Source organism: Nomascus leucogenys, chromosome 22a (assembly GCF_006542625.1).
Source record: "Nomascus leucogenys isolate Asia chromosome 22a, Asia_NLE_v1, whole genome shotgun sequence".
Classification (NCBI taxonomy): domain Eukaryota; kingdom Metazoa; phylum Chordata; class Mammalia; order Primates; family Hylobatidae; genus Nomascus; species Nomascus leucogenys.
In genome coordinates this window covers 115,845,606-115,864,610 of record NC_044402.1, presented here as the reverse complement: position 1 = coordinate 115,864,610, position 19,005 = coordinate 115,845,606, and the positions used below count along the sequence as shown (strand labels likewise).

General features: G+C 40.3%; 1 protein-coding gene across 1 annotated transcript in view; it reads right to left on the bottom strand.

The window, feature by feature from the left end:
• Positions 1-3,931: 3,931 nt before the first annotated feature.
• The window catches only part of ATIC (5-aminoimidazole-4-carboxamide ribonucleotide formyltransferase/IMP cyclohydrolase), a 38,751-nt gene continuing 23,677 nt past the window's right edge, over positions 3,932-19,005 (bottom strand). Inside the window, exons 11-16 of the mRNA XM_003254044.3 lie at positions 18,633-18,722; positions 14,816-14,944; positions 8,804-8,896; positions 6,748-6,930; positions 4,446-4,601; positions 3,932-4,160 (exon numbers count right to left, since the gene is read on the bottom strand). Coding sequence (XP_003254092.1) covers positions 4,041-4,160; positions 4,446-4,601; positions 6,748-6,930; positions 8,804-8,896; positions 14,816-14,944; positions 18,633-18,722 — 771 coding nt within the window. The 3' untranslated portion in view covers positions 3,932-4,040. The remainder of the gene's footprint in view (positions 4,161-4,445; positions 4,602-6,747; positions 6,931-8,803; positions 8,897-14,815; positions 14,945-18,632; positions 18,723-19,005) is intronic.

Sequence of the window (19,005 nt, the reverse complement as noted above, 5' to 3'; positions counted from 1 at the left end):
GTGGTGGCGTGCACCTATAATCCCAGCTACTCGAAAGGTTGAGGCACGAGAATCGATTGAACCTGGGAGGTGGAGGTTGCAGTGAGCCGAGAGCAAGCCATTGCACTCCAGCCTGGGCCACATGAGTGAAAATCTGTCTCAAAAAAAAGAAAACAAACAAACAAAAAAACCTTAGACATATAAGGTCTCAGAAGCTTCACCACACAGACGCTGCACACGGTTAACACAAGAAGAGAAACTGGAAGCACTGCAATAGATAGATGAAGTGAAAGTAAACAGAAACCTTAGAAAGTTTGGTCTTAAAAAAAAGGCTAAGTGAAAATGTAATCTCAAGTCGAGGAATCAACAGGAGTTTGGAATGGGGTGGAGTAGGGGTAATGGGGGAGAAACTGGGAGTTAAAGCTTTTAGATTGGGGGGAAATACAACCGTACATTCAAAACAATGTTAAGGAATTAAAAGTAGGTCAAACTTTACGGGATAGTCAAAATAGGCCTCAAATACATCAATAATTGAATACAAATGGGCTGACTGCAAAGGGAAAGGTTAACAAAATGCATTAAAGAAAACTCAAAACCAAAAGCAATAATAACTTTAAACATGTGTCCATGTTTTTAGCCTTAAATATATATGAAGTAAACATTTATAAACCTGCAGGAAGAAATTGGAAAAGTCATCCTCATGGAGGGAAGTCTCAAAACCTTTTCCTAAATTTTCAATAAGTCAAACTAAAAAAATTTACGTAACTTCGGTTATCAGTGTGTAAGAAAGGAGCAGAGGCACAAACTAAACAACATCACAGGAATGCAATGGCACAGCCCAGCATGTGGGAAACTATGAGACCAAAAATCTTCAGTCAATCGATTGCAAGAAAAAAATCTAAAAAGGAGAAACCAGGTGTTGAAGACACTTGAGACATGCCAATCAAATGCAATGGATGTACCAGGCTTGGGTTGCACAATCAAAAAACTGAAAAAAGAAAAAAAAATTAGCCATTGGGGGAGATCTAAAGGTGATTGGGTATTTGATATTCAAAATGACTTATCCTTTTAGTATGATACTCGAATGTGGTTATACACTATTTAAAATAGGCTTTTTATTTTCTAATAATTTTTTTTTTTCTTGAGACGGAGTCTTGCTCTGTCGCCCAGGCTAAAGTGCAGTGGAGCGATTGCAGCTCACTGCAAGCTTCGCCTCCCAGGTTCAAGAGATTGTCCTGCCTCAGCCTCCCAAGTAGCCAGGACTACAGGCGCCTGCCACCACACCTGGCTAATTTTTGTATTTTTAATAGAGACGGGGTTTCACTATGCTGGCCAGGCTGGTCTCGAACTCCTGACCTCAGGTAATCCACCCACCTCGGCCTCCCAAAGTGCTGGGATTACAGGCATGAGCCACCACGCCCGACCTATTTTCTAAGTTTTAGATTTATAGAAAAAATTGTGAGGATACATCACACCTAATTTCTCCTTTTATTATTATTTTACATTAGCATGGTACATTTATTACAATTAGTGAACCAATACTGATACATATTGACTAAACAGTTTAGATTTTCTTAGTTTTTACCTAACGTCCTTTTTCTGTTCCAGGATGCTATCCAGGACACCACACTGCATTTAGTCATCACATCTCCTTAGGCCCTTCTAAGCATGACAGTTTCTCATGCTTCTCTTCTTTTTGATGATCTTGACAGTAGGAAGGTATTTTGTAAAGTCTTTCAACTAGGTTATGTCTGATGTTTTTCTCACGATTAAGCTGAGTATAGGGTTTTGGAAAGAAGACCAAAAAGGTAAAGTGCCATTCTCCCATTTTGAGGTATTTCCTAGCAACATGACATTATCAATGTTGACCTTGATCATCTGGCTGAGAAAGTGTCAGTTTTCTCCACTGTAGTTACTATTTTATTCCCATTTCCATACTCTCCTCTTTGAAAGCAAGTCACTGTGTACAGGCCACACTTAAGGACTGGGAGTTATACCCATCGGTGGAGTATGGATATAAATTACCTAGAATTCTTCTGCATGGGAGTTGTAAATTCTCCACTTATTTATTCTTCATTTATGTGAAGAATACTGCAAACAGGAGCCACCATGCCCAGCTAATTAAAATTGTCTCTTTTTTTAAGAGATGAGGATGTCGCTATGCTGCCCAGGCTGGTCTTGAACTCCTGGCCTCAAGCAATCCTCCCAAAGTGCTGGGATTATAGACAGGAGACACAGTGCCCAGCCTGTTCCCATTATCATACCCTTAATGTTAACCTTTGGTCAAGCCAAAAAAACCATCAAAAAGACAATGCACACTTAACTTATAAGCCAAAATCTGTATTCGCTATTTACTGCTACATAATTACCCCAGAACTTTGTGGCTTACAACAGTATGCATCTCTCTGTATCTGTGGGTCAGGAATTCAAGAGCTCTTTTGGGCAGTTCTGGCTCAGGACTCTGAAGAGGTTGAAGCCAGATGTTGCCTGGGACTGAAGCTGGAGGATCCACCTCTGAGGTGGCTCACTCATGTGGCTGGCAACTAGTGTAAGCAAGATGGCTTCTCTCCTTGTGGAGGGCTGCTTAAATCTTAAACGTGGTCTTGGCTTATCCCAGAGGAAGTAATCCAAGAAACTAAGGCTGAAGTTGCAATGCATTAGGACCTAGCCTCAAAAGTCTTATTTTTCCTGCAGTATTTTACTGATCACACAAGTCAGCCTTGTTTCAATGTGGGCAGATCCTATGCTGGGGCTGGAAGATTAGCTGAACCAGAAATAACTTAGAAAGATGACCATTAAGAAAAAACTTCAGAAATTTTTATTTAGCAAGGGGATAGGTTAAAGACTTGGGAAGAGGGTAGGACTCATCGGTAAAGGTGAACAATGGCAAAGGGTTTTAGTTGGACACAGGTGCAATGCACGGGAACGGTCAGGAGCACACAGGCAGGACACACAGATGCACAGGTCTGTCCTGACGAAGGAAGGCACTGCCCTCCCACTGTGCCCACTGCAGTGATAAGCCTGTAACTGGAATATTGGGTACAATTTCTGAGCACCAAATACTGACTACATTTTTATGCAGCTCCAGAGGGTGAATCTAGGGCTGCTGAAATTCTGGGAAACATTTCACTTAGCACTGAGAAAAATATACATCAGATTATCCATAGAGGGGGTCAACAAGACTTACCAATCCCCTCTAAGGTTCCAGTTCACAGGTGCCAATCTGCTGTTTGTTTGTAAAGTAGACAACCAAGCTTCTCAGAAGTGTGATTAAAAACAAATGGCATGAGGGCCGGGCATGGTGGCTCACGCCTGTAATCCCAGCACTTTGGGAGGCCAAGGCGGGTGGATCATGAGGTCAGGAGTTCGAGACCAGCCTGACCAACATGGTGAAACCCTGTCTCTACTAAATACAAAAATTAGCCAGGCATGGTGGCGCACGCCTATAGTCCCAGCTACTCGGGAGGCTGAGGCAGGAGAATCGCCTGAACCCGGGAGGCGGAGATTGCAGTGAGCCGAGATCGTGCCACTGACTCCAGCCTGAGTGACAGAACTATTTTTTTGAGACTCCATCTCAAAAAAATAAATTAAAAAAATGAAAAACAAACAAAAAAAACGGCATGAGAAGACTCCCCTGGGAGGAAACATGGAGCTTTAATATACAACTCCCATGCAGAAGAATTCTAGGTAATTTACATCAATACTCCACACCTTTAAGATGGGTGTAACTCCCAGTCCTTAAGTGTGGCCTATACACAGTGACTTGTGCCATGTCCTCTGGCTGCTCAGCTCGTTTGGTTCCTGTTAATGTTTATGTTTCACACGGGCAGTGCTGTGGGATGGGCTGAGCTCCGGCAGGCAGGGGTGCTCTGCAATTCCTCATTTATGTGTCATGTGTCAGTTCAAAGAGCCTGCATCTTTAACATAAAACACAACTACCAAAAACTATGGATCCAGTGATTAAGAGATACTGTTTTATTTTTTTAAGAAGTTATTCTCAAAGTTTCAGGCGTGACTGTTTACCTACACATAAGCAAGCCAAAAAACAGTGAGTGATAAAATCAGTGGTGGAAGAGCCGAAGGTTCGTATGAGCAAGGATGATTCCCAGTTCGTCGCAGGCCTCAATCACAACTTTGTCAGCAGCAGAACCGGAGGGAGCCGCAATGTACGCCACACCACTCTGGGGGAAGTATATTGATTTTCAAAACGCGATTTTATGTAAAAACTTGCAAAACTCAGAATCCCCTCTAAAAAGCATATGCTAACAAAGATACACTCAGTCAAAAAGGCAAAATAACAACAGGATTTGGGTTCTCCATCCACCCAATGGAGAAGTCAAATGGTTCTCTGAATATTACTGATCTGTATCACTTTGCCACACCTTTTAAAAATCAAAAGCAGGATTTCTGAAACAGTTTCTACATAATGCTCAACTCTAGGCAAATGCACCCAATTCCATACTTACCCTTTTAGCTCTGTCTACATTATCTCGGAAAGGGAAGAAGGCATCAGAGCTGACAGAAACTTCAGTCAGTTTCTCAACCCATTCCTTCTTCTCTGCCTCAGTGAGTAACTCAGGGACTTCCTCAAACAGTGCCTTCCACTTTATCAAATCTTCATCCTATGCGGGGAGAGAGAAAGGAAGAAGCTTGGTCTGACATCATCTTTAGTTCTATGTGGTGCAAATCACCATGCCAGAAAGCACCTGGGCATTTTTCTTAGGACTTCTTTTTATTATTATTATTTTTAGACGGAGTTTTGCACTGTCAACAGGCTGGAGGGCAGTGGTGCAATCTCGGCTCACTGCAACCTCCACCTCCCAGGTTCAAGCAATTCTCCTGCCTCAGCCTCCCAAGTACCTGGGACTACAAGTGCACACCACCACACCCAGCTAATTTTTGTATTTTTGGAGACAGAATTTCACCATGTTGGCCAGGAGGGTCTCAATCTCTTGACCTCGTGATCCACTCACCTTGGCCTCCCAAAGTGCTGGGATTACAGGCATGAGCCACCGCGCCCGGCCAGGATTTCTTGATTAAATAATTACCATTATTTACATGGAAGTTCACATATCTAGAATCTCTTTGATGCTTTTAGAAATATTTTCATTAAGGAAAAAAAGTGATTCTAAGTTTACCAAATAAAGATAATACCATTTTGCTTTCTAAATCAGTTTATTCCAAGTACATATGTAATTTTTTTATTTTTGGCTAAGCTACTTACATAAAAATACACTGTTTTAAAATCTCTAATTTAAATCTACTTCGTATCTACTACTTTATGTCTATTAGACTACTGTCTAATTTAAATCTACTGCTTTGGTAGTACTGTAGCAAAGAAAGCAAATAAAAAATTGTGTTCCAAGGGTTTTCAAAAAAACCCTCTATATCCAATCTAGGAAAGAGATGAGGATGAATGTTCTATAACTACATTTATACAAAAATTATTCTAAATATAAAAGCAGCTGTAGACAAAACACAATTCATAATATTTGCTATGTTTTGAGTGTGTGTATCCACTCCAAAATTCATGTTGAAACTTAATCCCCAATGCAACAGTATTAAGAAGTAAGGTCTTTAGAAGGTTACTAGGCGATGAGGGTGGGGCCCTCATGAATGGATTACAGACTTATAAAAGGGCTTCAGGGGAAGTATGGCCCTTCTGTGAAGTAAGGACACAGTGTTTGTCCTTTCCAGAGAGGGCTGTGCCATCTTGGAAGCAGAGGGTAGGCCTCCCCAGACTCTCAGCCCACCAGTACCTTGATCTAGGACTTCACAGCCTCTAGAACTATGAAAAATAAATGTCTATGGTTTATAAGTTACCCAGCCTGCAGTATTGTGTCATAGTGGCACAAACAGACAGTTAATCATATTTTACAAGGTGCTTCTATCTTGGATGATGTTTTAGCTTTGACATACTTTTACTCTTGTTCACTTCCGGGACTCTTTCAGGACTAGTAGCAGGCGTTGACTGGTAGTATCAAACAGAAAAATTCAAGTATCAAAGTTAAAAAAAAAAGATATCTTAAGGACTTCAGTTACATTCTGCAGCCTCACTCTTCAATGACACTTATGTTGATTCCTGCTCCTGAATAAAAAACTGAGGGTAGTCAATTGGCTCTTCAGAAGACCATCTAGTATTTGATTAGCAAGCTTCTGTTTTCCATCCAGCATTTTGTTAGGCATGCAATATATCCAGAAACTGGGCTAGATCTTTTCTTCTGGCAGGCTACCTACCTAACGTTTGTGACTGTAATGTTCCTACGCACCTTCTTCAAACAGAAGAACATAAAATGTAAACAAAATATATCAAGTTATTAATGGCACATGTAGAAAACGTGGTGGGAGAAGACCCCAGGGTTACCTGCCGTCAGGCAATTTGTATTTAATGTTGAATATAGACCCGTCGGACAGCAAGCACCATGCCTGACATGGTGGCAGGCACCTCGACGTAGGTGAAAAGCAGTCCTTGTCATCAAAAGCTTATAATCTACAGGGGAAGTACAAATATACAAACCTACACCAAGGCTGCAACTTAAAAAAACAGAGGTCTGTGGTTTCAGAAAGGGGTCAAAAACAATGAAGAAAGTTACATGAGACAGAAGAACATGAGAAATGTGTAAGAAGTTTCAATGATCAATTTTAGATAACATAGAATTTCAAGGAAAGCATCTTTTCCTCTGTGTATGAAGCTAAAATCTGTTACACATAATAACAGGGATGAAATGAATATTAACACAGCCCAGAACCCAATGCCAAGTCTTTCACCTCGCCAATGGTTCCAGTCACATATTGATCGATGGCATTGGAGATTTCTGCTCTCTTCACTCCTGTTTTAAACTTCATCGAAAGCACTTGTGGATGGTGTCTAAGCCACCAATAGTTTGCCTTATCTCCTGCAAGGCGAGTGCAGTGTATACGAGACTGCTGTCCTGCTCCAATGCCGATAACCTGAGGAACACAGACATTAAAGTGAACACCTCTTCCAACGACACTTTCTTCTCAAAAGGATCTTTTGTGCACACTCTCCAAAACCTATTTATTAGTTTTGTGGAAGAACATATCAGGCCAAAATAAGAGAAATATAAATAATTTTTAAGTCATTAAAAAGGGTGGGGTTAAGAGGTTTATAACTACTATTCATACCTCTTCAGTGATGTGTGACATACGACTATTAATATTCTAGAATTCAATAAAATTGATGGTTTGAGGGCAAAAAAAAAAAAAAAGTTAAAATAAATGACCAATGCTGGGTGCACTGGTTCATGCCTGTAATCCCAGCACTTTGGGAGGCCAGGACAGAAGGATTGCTTGAGCTCAGGAGACCAGCCTGGGCAAGATGGCAACATCTCATCTCTACAAAAAGAATAAAAAAATAGCTAAGCGTAGTGGCGCACACCTGTAGTCCCAGCTACTCAGGAGGCTGAAGCGGTAAGACCGCTTGAGGCCAGGAGTCGAAGGCTACAGTGAGCTATGATCATGTCACTGTTCTCTGGCCTGGGCAACAGAGCAAGACCCTGTCTCTATAAAAAATAAATAAATAACACTAATGACCACAAAAATAACTATGGTTACTTGAAAGTCTTTGTTTGCCCTAGTGTATAAATTACAGTTAAAATATCAACTCTCAGAAATTGAGGTAAGGATCTGACATGGGTAGCTAAAAGTAGAAACAATTCCACCAGGTACAAATGTTCTTCCTTCCTTCCTCTATTTCTATGGGTTGAATTCTAAGCACCAAGGACTTAAATGCACAGGTGTGTTTTCTGGTTTTAGTTCTTATAATGAACAGCCCCTAAGCTGTCTGCCCAACAGTCCATCTCTTTCTGAGCACAGCTGCTGGCAACCCTGCCCACAGCTACAAGAGAATAAAAGAGACCACAAATACCTGTGCAGCCACCTCCTCCTCAACATCAGGAATGAAGCACTCATTCTACACGGACTTACAGAACTTTTTAGAACATGACGCCAGTAGACACAATCTCCCAGGAGTTTGTTACTACAGAGACTGGCAATCTGGGGTCTTCCAGGCCATAAGCTAATTCATATCCACCCGCCTCCATGTCACTTCTGGGACAAATAATTTAACAAATGCCAAGAGATAAGCTCAGGACACCGTGTGAAGAAAAGGCTAGCAGAGACCTCAGAGGTGAACCAGCTCAATCTTGTATTTTGAGGCTAAGAAGACTAGGAGAGAAGTTCAATATCTTGCTTAACATCACACAGTAAGAAATGTTCAGTATTTAATTGTGGCAGCGGTCACATACTGTGAAATTCGTGAAAACTGGTCAAACTGTACATTTAAAAAGGTGAATTCTACTGTACACAAACTATGCCTCAATAAACCTGATTTTTTAAAGATGAGGTTAACTCCTAGTCTAACAGTCTTTCTACTGAGCAGATTCTTGATAAGACAACGTAAGAAATAATGTGAAAACACCCTGCAGGCTGCAAAAATATAGGCTGGCGGGTGGCAGTACCGTAACTTACCTCCTCTTCCCTGGAAATAATACCAATGGGGGAAAAGGAGAGTAAATAATCCAGTTTTGTAACAGCTATTAGAGTCTCACTAATCCAAAATGTGCCAACCTATTCAAGGCAAGAAGCGGCACAACTAATTTGAGTACCTGTTTCTAAAGATATTTTCTGATCATCATTAGTTTTAACAGCCCACCAGGGTACTGACGAAACACTGACAAACACAAAAGAGAAACATTTGGCAAATATTCCCTTTCAAGCTGTCCAATGTCTAAGGCAGACGGATGTTTACATATCATTTCGTAAAACAACAGTCCCCCGAAGGCAAGTCCAACAGCCCACTTACCTGCCCGTTCTTGGCGTAGCACACAGAGTTAGACTGAGTGTACTTGACAGCAATGGTGGCTACGATGAGGTCTCGGAGGGCAGACTCTGGCAACTGAAACACATACACAATGGTAAATCACATGGGGCCTTTTAAACTCATTTAACTTTAAGCTTCTTTTTTTAAATATTATTTTTTGCGGTTTTTTTGAGTCAGAGTCTCACTCTGTCTCCCAGGCACAATGGGACAATCTCCAACGGCACAATCTCGGCTCACTGTAACCTCCACCTCCCGGGTGCAAGAGATTCTCAAGCTTCAATTAGAGGCGCACACCAACATGCCTGGCTAATTTTTGTATTTTTAGTAGAGATGGGGTTTCACCGTGTTGGCCAGGCCAGTCTTGAACTCCTGAGCTCAAGTCATCTACGTGCCTCGGCCTCCCAGAGTGCCACAATTACAACAGGTGTAAGCCACCACGCCTGGCCAACTTTAAGCTTCTTAGTTCTATTTAATGTGAAAGACCTACAACATAGTTATATCACTCAAATGACAGAGGGAAATTAACTGTTCTCCTACACACTACCATGATTTACTTAAATATTTAACACATTTGTGGTGGAACTTAGCACAATGCATCCATAGACACAAACTAATATTATTTTGCAGCAATCGTGGATTAAGCCTTTTTATATCACACGAGGTAAGAACTAACATATCCATTCCAAAACTGACAAACAGTATTTTCTTGAGCAGAGTACTTTTAAATATCTGGAGACATAGTAAAATTTATGTTCAGAACCAATGCGGAGAATTGTTTCACAGACATCACAAATCATTATGATGCACACAGACAGCCAAGACTGTTTGGAAAAATCAAATTAGGATCATTTTCTCTTTTGTTTAGAATAATTTAAGTAGAAACTGTTCAAAAACCATTAGGAATTACCGGTCCAAATAGAACAAGAATAACACCCAAAAATATCACTATCTTTAGTATAAGGCACGAATACAAATGGAAAAGAAGGATGATAGTCCACATCTGTATGCTAAGTGGACAGAGGATATTCGCTACAGCCAAAGGATAAGTTGATAAATTTGACTTAAGTAAAATTAAGAACTTTTACTCTGTAAAAGATTCCTCGTAAAAGAGGATGAAAAGACAAGCTACAGACTAGGAGAAAATTAACAAAACTAATCTCCAACAACAAACTAGCACATAAAACATAAAAAAACTTTAAAAACTCAATAACAGGCCAGGCGCAGTGGCTCACGCCTGTAATCCCAGCACTTTGGGAGGCCAAGGCGGGTGGACCACCTGAGGTCAGGAGTTCCAGGCCAGCCTGGCCAACATGGTGAAACTCCATCTCTACTAAAAATATAAAAATTAGCCAGGTGTGGTGGCGCATTCCTGTAATCCCAGCTACTCGGGAAGCTAACACAGGAGAATCACTTGAACCCTGGAGGTGGAGGCTGCAGTGAGACAAGATCGTGCCACTGCACTCCAGTCTAGGTGACAGAGCGAGACTTCATCTCAAAACAAAACAAAACAAAACAAAAAAACTCAGTAATAATCAAAAATTTAATTAGAAAATGGGCAAAAGACATAGAGACATTTCACCAAAAAGGATACACAGGTAGCAAATAAGTACACAAAAAAATGTTCAACATCATGAGCATTTATGCAAATTAAAATCAGTGAGATATTGCTACATACCTATCAGAATGTCTTAAAAAAAAAAAAAAGTGGCAATACCAAAAGCTAGTAAGGATGCAGAGACACTGGATCACTCACCCACTGCTGGTGGGAATACACAATGGTACAAGCCACTCTGGAAAACAATTCAGCAGTTTCTTAGTAAACTAAACATGCAACTACCATACCACAAAGCAGTTAACAACCCTGGGCATTTATCAAAGAGAAATAAAAACTTATGTTTAGGCTGGGCACAGTGGCTCATGCCTGTAATCCCAGCACTTTGTGAGGCCAAGGCAGGTGGACCACCTGAGGTCAGGAGTTCCAGGCCAGCCTGACCAACATGGTGAAACCCCATCTCTACTGAAAATACAAAGATTAGCCGGGTGTGGTGGCGCATGCCTGTAATCCCACTCCTTGGGAGGCTGAGGCAGGAGAATCATTGAACCCGGGAGGCGGAGATTGCAGTGAGCCAAGATCGCGCCACTGCACTCTAGCCTGGACAACAGAGTTAGACGCTGTTTCCCCAAAAAACAAAAACCTTATGTTCACACACACACACACACACACACAAAAACTGTACATGAATGCATGATGAGTGAAAATTACAGAAAGGAAAAACAGATTTGTGGTTGCCCAAGCGTAAGGAGAGGGTGGAAGCAGTATCAAGTGAGCCTGGCTACAGAAGAACATGAGGGATCACCGCAGTGTTGGAAATGCCCTGTGTCTTTAACTGTTATCAATGTCAATGGCATGGTTGTGGAATTGTACTGTAGTGTGACAAATGCTAGCATTAGGAGAAATAGGGTAACGGTTACATGGGAACTCTTACAACTGTATGTGAATCTACAACTTTTATCTCAAAATTAAGAGTTTAATTTAAAAAAGCTACTAGGATTTCTTAAGAATTTATTACTCTAAGGTATTATTAATGTTATATATCTTTTATCTTTTATCTGCTATTTGAGTCACCAACTATAAATCTGATTGCTTTGGTTCCCAGAAAACTTAGTAGCAAAAGCCAGTTTCATAGATGTCTAGACCTTCAAAGATAATCTTCGTGATATGGTTTGGCTGTGTCCCCACCTAAATCTCACCCTGAATTATAATAATCCCCATGTGTCAACGGGCGGGACTAGGTGGAGGTAACTGGATCATGGAGGCAGTTTCCCCCATGTAGTTCTCATGATAATGAGTGAGTCTCATCAGATCTGACAGTAAGCACCTGGCATTTCTCTTGCTTGCACTCATTCCCTCTCTTGCCGCCCTGTGAAGAGGTGCCTTCTGCCACGATTATAAGATTCCTGAGGCCTCCCCAGCTGTGTGGAACTGTGAGTCAATCAAACCTCTTTTCTTTATAAATTGCCCAGTCTCAGGAATTTCTTCATAGCAGCGTGATCAGAAACTAATCACTTGGCATCCTGGGTTGGGATCAAGGAATACGAGAAATGCCAGTGGACTGGGAGTAAGGGAATCCAGTCTTAGAAACATGCTACAAATAGTTAACACAATTAAAGCACTATTCAAGAAAAATGGGAGAAGAGGAAATAATTCAAACATATTCAGTATTAATAAACATTTTGTCCACCTGTCTGGCTCTCTCAGGACTGAAATGGTTCCAGACCTAGTAATTCTGAGGCTGGAATGCTAACAAAAATCCACTTAAAAAGACAGGGGTGAAACAGAAAGGAGAATAAACCTATCATTCCCTCATCCTTAAGTTTCCAGATTTCTACTAAGAATTCACATGAAGCAAGGAGAGAGTTTAGATAAACGATTAAGATCATACCTACCACTCATAAAAAATATCCAGAGGCACAAAACCTATTCAAGATCACTAAATTATTAATGAATCCAATATCTACAAACCTTAGAAAAAAGACTCTCAGTAGCTAGGCACAATTCTCAACATGGTACCATGGAATCTAGGTCAATATCCATTCAGTATTTTTTAAAGTACATGAACCAACCAGAGTGGATTCCAAAGGGCTGAAAGATATTTCTATGTATAATGCCTACATGTTTCTTTACTTCAGGACACCATTAATTGTCAAAGATAGAAATGAAAGAATATCCATTAAATCAACAAACAAAAAAGATATGTTAATCATCGTATGCTTATCAACAGACAGAGCTCTCTGGATAAAGATTTTGAGGCTTATTTCCAGGAATTCTACTGCAAAGACCTCAGGATTCAGACCTGGGAGCAAGCTGCAGCCCCTCATCTTCTTCTGTTATAGCAAATAGCTTGTTAAGAGACCAATCCTCTTTTAGTAACAAACAGAAAAGCTGAGCAGAGCGGACAGACGGCAAGTACTAACAGACAAACATCCCAGAGAAAATGGAAGCAGGAAGAAATGGGCCTGACAGTCTATGCTTTTCTCCTCAAGGCATTTTCTAAGTTGCACACAATAAACTAAAGGTAAATTGGCTGGGCACAACTTTTGGCAGTCTCAGAGGACTAAGGGACAAAAGCCGAGTTCAGTGTACATCAGTAGATACTTAGGGATTTAGGGGCAGGAATGAACCATAAACAGACCAGTCTTCACAAAGACTGAAGGCTAAATTCCTATTTAGCCTTCAGGAAGCTCAACAATTTCTGACAGAATGAAGATATCTCCTACACCTTATCTGCCCAAAAGAAGGACAAGTCAACTCTGGAGAGAAAAATAACACCATCCAACCCTCAAAATATTGCTACAGTTTTTTCATACCCAATGCCTAGCACTCAATAAAAAATTCCAGGCTATCAGCCAGACAGACCAGAAAGCAATGGAATGATTCCTGCAAAGTACTGAAAAACAAGCACAGCCTACTTTAGACCTAGGAAAAGCATCCTTCAAACTGAAGGCTCAATTAAGATACTCCAGAAAATAAATGTCAGCTTGTCCATTCTTTATTGTGTAACTCCGGTCAAATTTCTTAACTGTCCTCTATGGTACAATTTTGTGATCTTCACAATCGACACAATGGTAGTCACCCCTGTAGAGTGACCTAAGTGTTAAATGAGATAATATATCCAAAACACAAAAATCACCATTATTATCCTAGGAACGTGTCCCTACTACAAGATAACAAAAAGCACAAGTCCAAAAACTTGTCTATATAAAAACATTGATCACAGCACTGAAAATGTAAGCAATCTAAATATCCATCAGAAGATCCACGTTGCAGTGAGCTATAACCACACCACTGCACTCCAGCCTGGGCAACAGAGCGAGCTTCAAAGGAATAAAAACATTCAAACACAGAGAGCTTCAAAGGGATAAAAACATTCAAAAGTCTCTTTAAAAAAAAAATAATAAAGGCCGGGCATGGTGGCTCACGCCTGTAATCCCAGCACTTTGGGAGGCCAAGGTGGGCAGATCACGAGGTCAGGAGATTGAGACCATCCTGGCTAACACAGTGAAACCCCGTTTCTACTAAAAATACAAAAAAAATTAGCCAGGCGTTGTGGTGGGCACCTGTAGTCCCAGCTACTCAGGAGGCTGAAGCAGGAGAATGGTGTGAACCCGGGAGGCGGAGCTTGCAGTGACCTGAGATTGCACCACTGTACTCCAGCCTGGGTGACAGAGCGAGACTCTGTCTCAAAAAAAATAAAATAAAAAGATAAATAAATCAAAGTAAAAATAAGAAAAATAAATATCCATCGTAGTACATCTACACATGTACACATGGACTGATCGCCACATGGACTTTCAGATAAAGATATGAATATGCATTTACTTTTGAGATAGGATCTTGTTCTGTCACCCAGACTGGAGTGCAGTGGCACAAACATGGTTCACTGCAGCCTCGATCTCCCAGGCTCATGCAATCCTCTCACCTCAGCCTCTCAAGCAGCTGGACCTACAGGCGCAGCTACCACGCCAGGCTAATTTTTGTACTTTTTCTAGAGACAAGGTTTCACTACATTGGCCAGGCTGGTCTTAAACTCCTGAGCTCAAGAGATCTGCCCCTTGGCCTACCAAAGTGTTGGGATTACAGATGTCAGCTACCGCACCCAGCATCTGTATTTATTGATATAAAAACACATTTGTAACCTAGTACATGGAAAAAAGGCAAGTTACAGGAGCCAGATTATGGAAGACATGATCCCATTTATGTACGATTAAAGCTACATATCTCTAGTATGTACATACACACAGAAGCTTCTAACATGGCCATTGATTCATTTCTTAAAACTCCAAAGCTTATTTGATGACTCAAAGATAAGCTAGCTAGCTGTGTGCATATAGACCAGTTCTAAATCCAGACCTTAATAAATGTAAAGCTCATTAAGTATTGAAAACAGACCAATGGAAGTTACTAGCAGTCAGTTCAGATACTTCCCAACTTACATCTTTATTCTTGGTAACAACATTGCTAAATAATGACTTGTTGACGACACCATTATTTCTCTTCTGGCTTAAATGAAGACCAAAGAGAGTTCGAACTTCATTTTCACCTGGTTTGTAAGACTGGTCCATCTAAAATACAAATTTTAAAAGTTAAAGTTAATCTCTCCACTTCCCTCAAATTTTTCATTTAATTTATGTACAAAGGATTTCATTGTAAGTAAGGTTATATGGATGTTTCTAATTTTTTACACATTTTTCTAATTTTCTAACTTTTCTCACACACCAAATGATGTGTTAAATCATTCTGGTATGATACAATTCAACATTCTAGTATGATACAATACAATAGCGAGGCGCTAATACTTTTCTCCAAAGTCTTTTATAGGTTTTACTACCCAACAGCATTTTACAGATTTTACAACCTATATACAACATGTTAAAAACCAATGATTCCAGTGAGTGTATTTTTGGTTAAGTTACTATCTATATGGTTCTTTTGGAAGGTCAGCAGATAAAACAGATGTGCTAATTAAATAAGCCATGCCACAAAAATTGAATTCTAATTTTCCTTTCTAAAAATCTGTTACAAAATAACCCAGCTAGCCCATGAATTAGAAGCTAAAAGTGAGAAAACAGGATTTGTGATCTGTGTCTTTGCTATTTGGAAGGAATTTGTATCATTTACTGCCATCTTCCTCTCCCAAATTTTGAACCGAAAGAACATTAAGTGTGTGGAACAATACGTGTAACACTACTCTCTCCCTGGATTTTTTTTTAAACTTGACACTATTTCTTCTTTATGCTTTGGATGATCTTTGATTTAGAAAGCACTGACATATAATTTATAAGCAAGACCCCATAAATATTAGTTCTGTTTAATCTACATTTTCTTGAGTTCTAAAATGTTCCTTTGTATTATGCATTATAAAATTTCTAAAATTGATATGTTCTCCTATTAACTGATGCTAGGAGAAACTTATCATTAGTCAGGTAGAGGGATAAGTTGTCTCATGCTTATAATCATGTGTACAATGTGCAACCTAAGCCAAATTCTCAAATGAGTAAAATACCAATGAAGTCCTGATATTCCTTTGACACTCTCCAACATGGTACTATCAGGTGTTAAAGAGATCAAGGCAATGACTCAGGTCTTGGAAAATATTTTCCATGATGCTACAAGAAAATGCTAATGGTTGTTCAGTACATAATACTCTTAACAACAACAACAAAAAAAAACTTGATTAAGAAACTGGGGGCCAGGCGTGGTGGCTCACACCTGTAATCCCAACACTTTGGGAGGCTGAGGCGGGCGGATCCCTTGAGGTCAGGAGTTTGAGACCAGCCCGGCCAACAGGTGAAACCCAGTCTCTACTAAAAATACAAAAATCAGCCAGGCCTGGTAGTGCACGCCTGTAGTCCCAGGTACTCAGGAGGCTGAGGCAGGAGAATCGCTTGAACTCAGGAGGCAGAGGCTGCAGTGAACCAAGATCGCGCCACTGCACTCTAGCCTGGGCAACAGACTGTCAAGTGGCTAAAAAAAAGTAAGTATGTGTATTTAATGTGGTATTTTCTTCTTTCCTTGAATTGCTGACATGGAATCTATGGTGAACTATAAAATTATTGGTATCTTACCATCAAAGGGACATACTTAATAACTTTCCTTATACAGAATTAGTATTCCACAGAGCTCTGATATCAATACTATGTGAAAAGTAGCATTAGGAATTTTTACTTTAAACTGAAATAACTCTTTGCTTTATCAGTGCATAATCTTAGACCATGAGCTAGTTTTCCCAATACAGAAGAGCTCGTAAAAATCAGTCTAAAAAAAAAAAAAAACCTCAACAACTTAGTAGAAAAATCATCAAAGAATATGGAAAGATGGTTCATAAAAAGGAATAAAACATTCAAACATGAAAAAATGCTCATACCGCACACAATGTTAAAACTACATAGAGATGCCATTTTCTAATTGCAGAGACTTTTTAAAAGTATAAAACCACAATGCTGACAAAAGTGTTGGGAAACAGGCAACCTTATATGTGGGCGGCAAGCCACCCAGGTGCCAAGGCAAGAGACCAAGGACATGAGCTGTTCCAGTATAATAAAATATAAAATAAGAATAGTTATACCAGATATAGATCTTAGATATGATTATATATATGAATATCATTAATCATCAGTTGGTAGCAATTACTCTTTATTCCAATATTATAATAATCCTAGCTCTATAATCATAACCTAGGAAAAACCAGGCCATACAGAGATAGGAGCTGAGGGGACATAGTGAGGAGTGACCAGAAGACAAGAAGAGTGCGAGCCTTCTGTTATGCCGAGACAGGGCCACCAGAGGGCTCCTTGGTCTAGCGGTAACGCCAGCGTCTGGGAAGACGCCCGCTGCCAAGCGGACCCTGGTCTAGTGGTAGCCTCAGTGTCAAGGAAAAACACCGGCTACTTAGCAGACCAGCAAAGGGAGTCTCCCTTTCCCGGGGGGAGTTTGGAGAAGACTCTACTCCTCCACCTCTTGTGGAGGGCCTGACATTAGTCAGGCTCGCCCGCAGTTATCCGGAGGCCTAACCGTCTCCCTGTGATGCTGTGCTTCAGTGGTCACGCTCCTAGTCCGCCTTCATGTTCCATCCTGTATACCTGGCTCTGCCTTCTAGATAGCAGTAGCAAATTAGTGAAAGTACTAAAAGTCTCTAATAAGCAGAAATAATGGCATAAGCTGTCTTTCTCTCTGTCTCCTCTCTCTCTCTGCCTCGGCTGCCAGGCAGGGAAGGGCACCCTGTCCGGTGGACACGTGACCCACGTGGCCTTACCTATGACTGGAGACGGCTCACTCTCCTTATCCTGCCCCTTTGTCTTGTATCCAATAAATATCAGTGCAGCCTGGCATTCGAGGCCACTATCGGTCTCCGCGACTTGGTGGTAGTGGTCCCCCGGGCCCAGCTGCCTTTTATCTCTTTGTCTTGTGTCTTTATTTCTACACTCTCTCGTCTCCGCACACGGGGAGAGACCCGCCGACCCTGTGGGGCTGGTCCCTACACTTACATATTTCAGTTAGGACAATGAATTTGCCTACAACATCTAAAAGGGGCAGTATCAATTAAGATTACCAGTACACATATAGCTTGTTATTAAGCCTTAATTTCACTCTCGGGACTTTTCTAGGTTATTCACTGCAGGGGTATTTGTGGTAGCTAAAGACTGGTGACTGTCCAGGTAAGTTAAAATACACAGATACAGGACAAACTTCCAAGAAGGTGAAGCAGGGTACACTTTTGTCAACAGGAAAATAGAAAAAGAAATGCACATGCAAATATTTGCTCAATATATAGACTATTTCAGGAAAGATAAACAAGAAATTTAAAATATTAGTTATTTTTTCAAAAGGTAACAGAAGGATGGAGAGACTTTCCATTAAATATTGTTATTATTAGTATTTTAGAGACATGGTCTTACTACACTGCCAAGGCTGGAGTGCAGTCGTTATTCACAGGCATCATAGTACCACAATACAGCCTCCAATTCTTGGCCTCAAGCCATCCTCCCATATCAGCCTCTCAAGCGGCTGAAACTATAGGCATGAGCCATCACAATCAGCAAAAAGTTAAAACTGAGGGTAAAAACATGATGAAAGCTACTCTCATCTCAAAACTCCACGTTAAAAGTATTTTTTTAAACGCAGGATTAGGGGAAAAGAAACTATAATAAGGATAAACTAGAAAGGTATGAGTACAAAGGAAAGATTAAACAAGGGGGAAAGAGACACAGAATAAAAGAGCAAATTACCGCTTCAAACATGAATTGCACTCACCTGAAGGACACAGTAGTTTCCATTTTTCTTTTTGGAAAGTATTGTCAAGGCTTCTTCTTCATATCCTGGAGCAATTATACCATCAGATACCTGCAAAAATATTAAATTTCGATCTCTATTTTTAAAAATCAGAGAACATCTCTTAAAAAAATCTAGCAGCAATTATCAGTCTTAAATAATGTTGCAGCATATTCTGGTTTCTGCCTCCAACAGACAATGCTAACACTATACTTAAAGAGAAATCTATTAGAATACAGCTTTCTGTATAGCAGATCCTAATTTTCTGTCCTTTCTAAGTTTTTGTTCATTTCAGTTTAAACTAAGAAAATATGAGTGATTTGCTCTAACACATATACCTCAGGAGGAAATATTT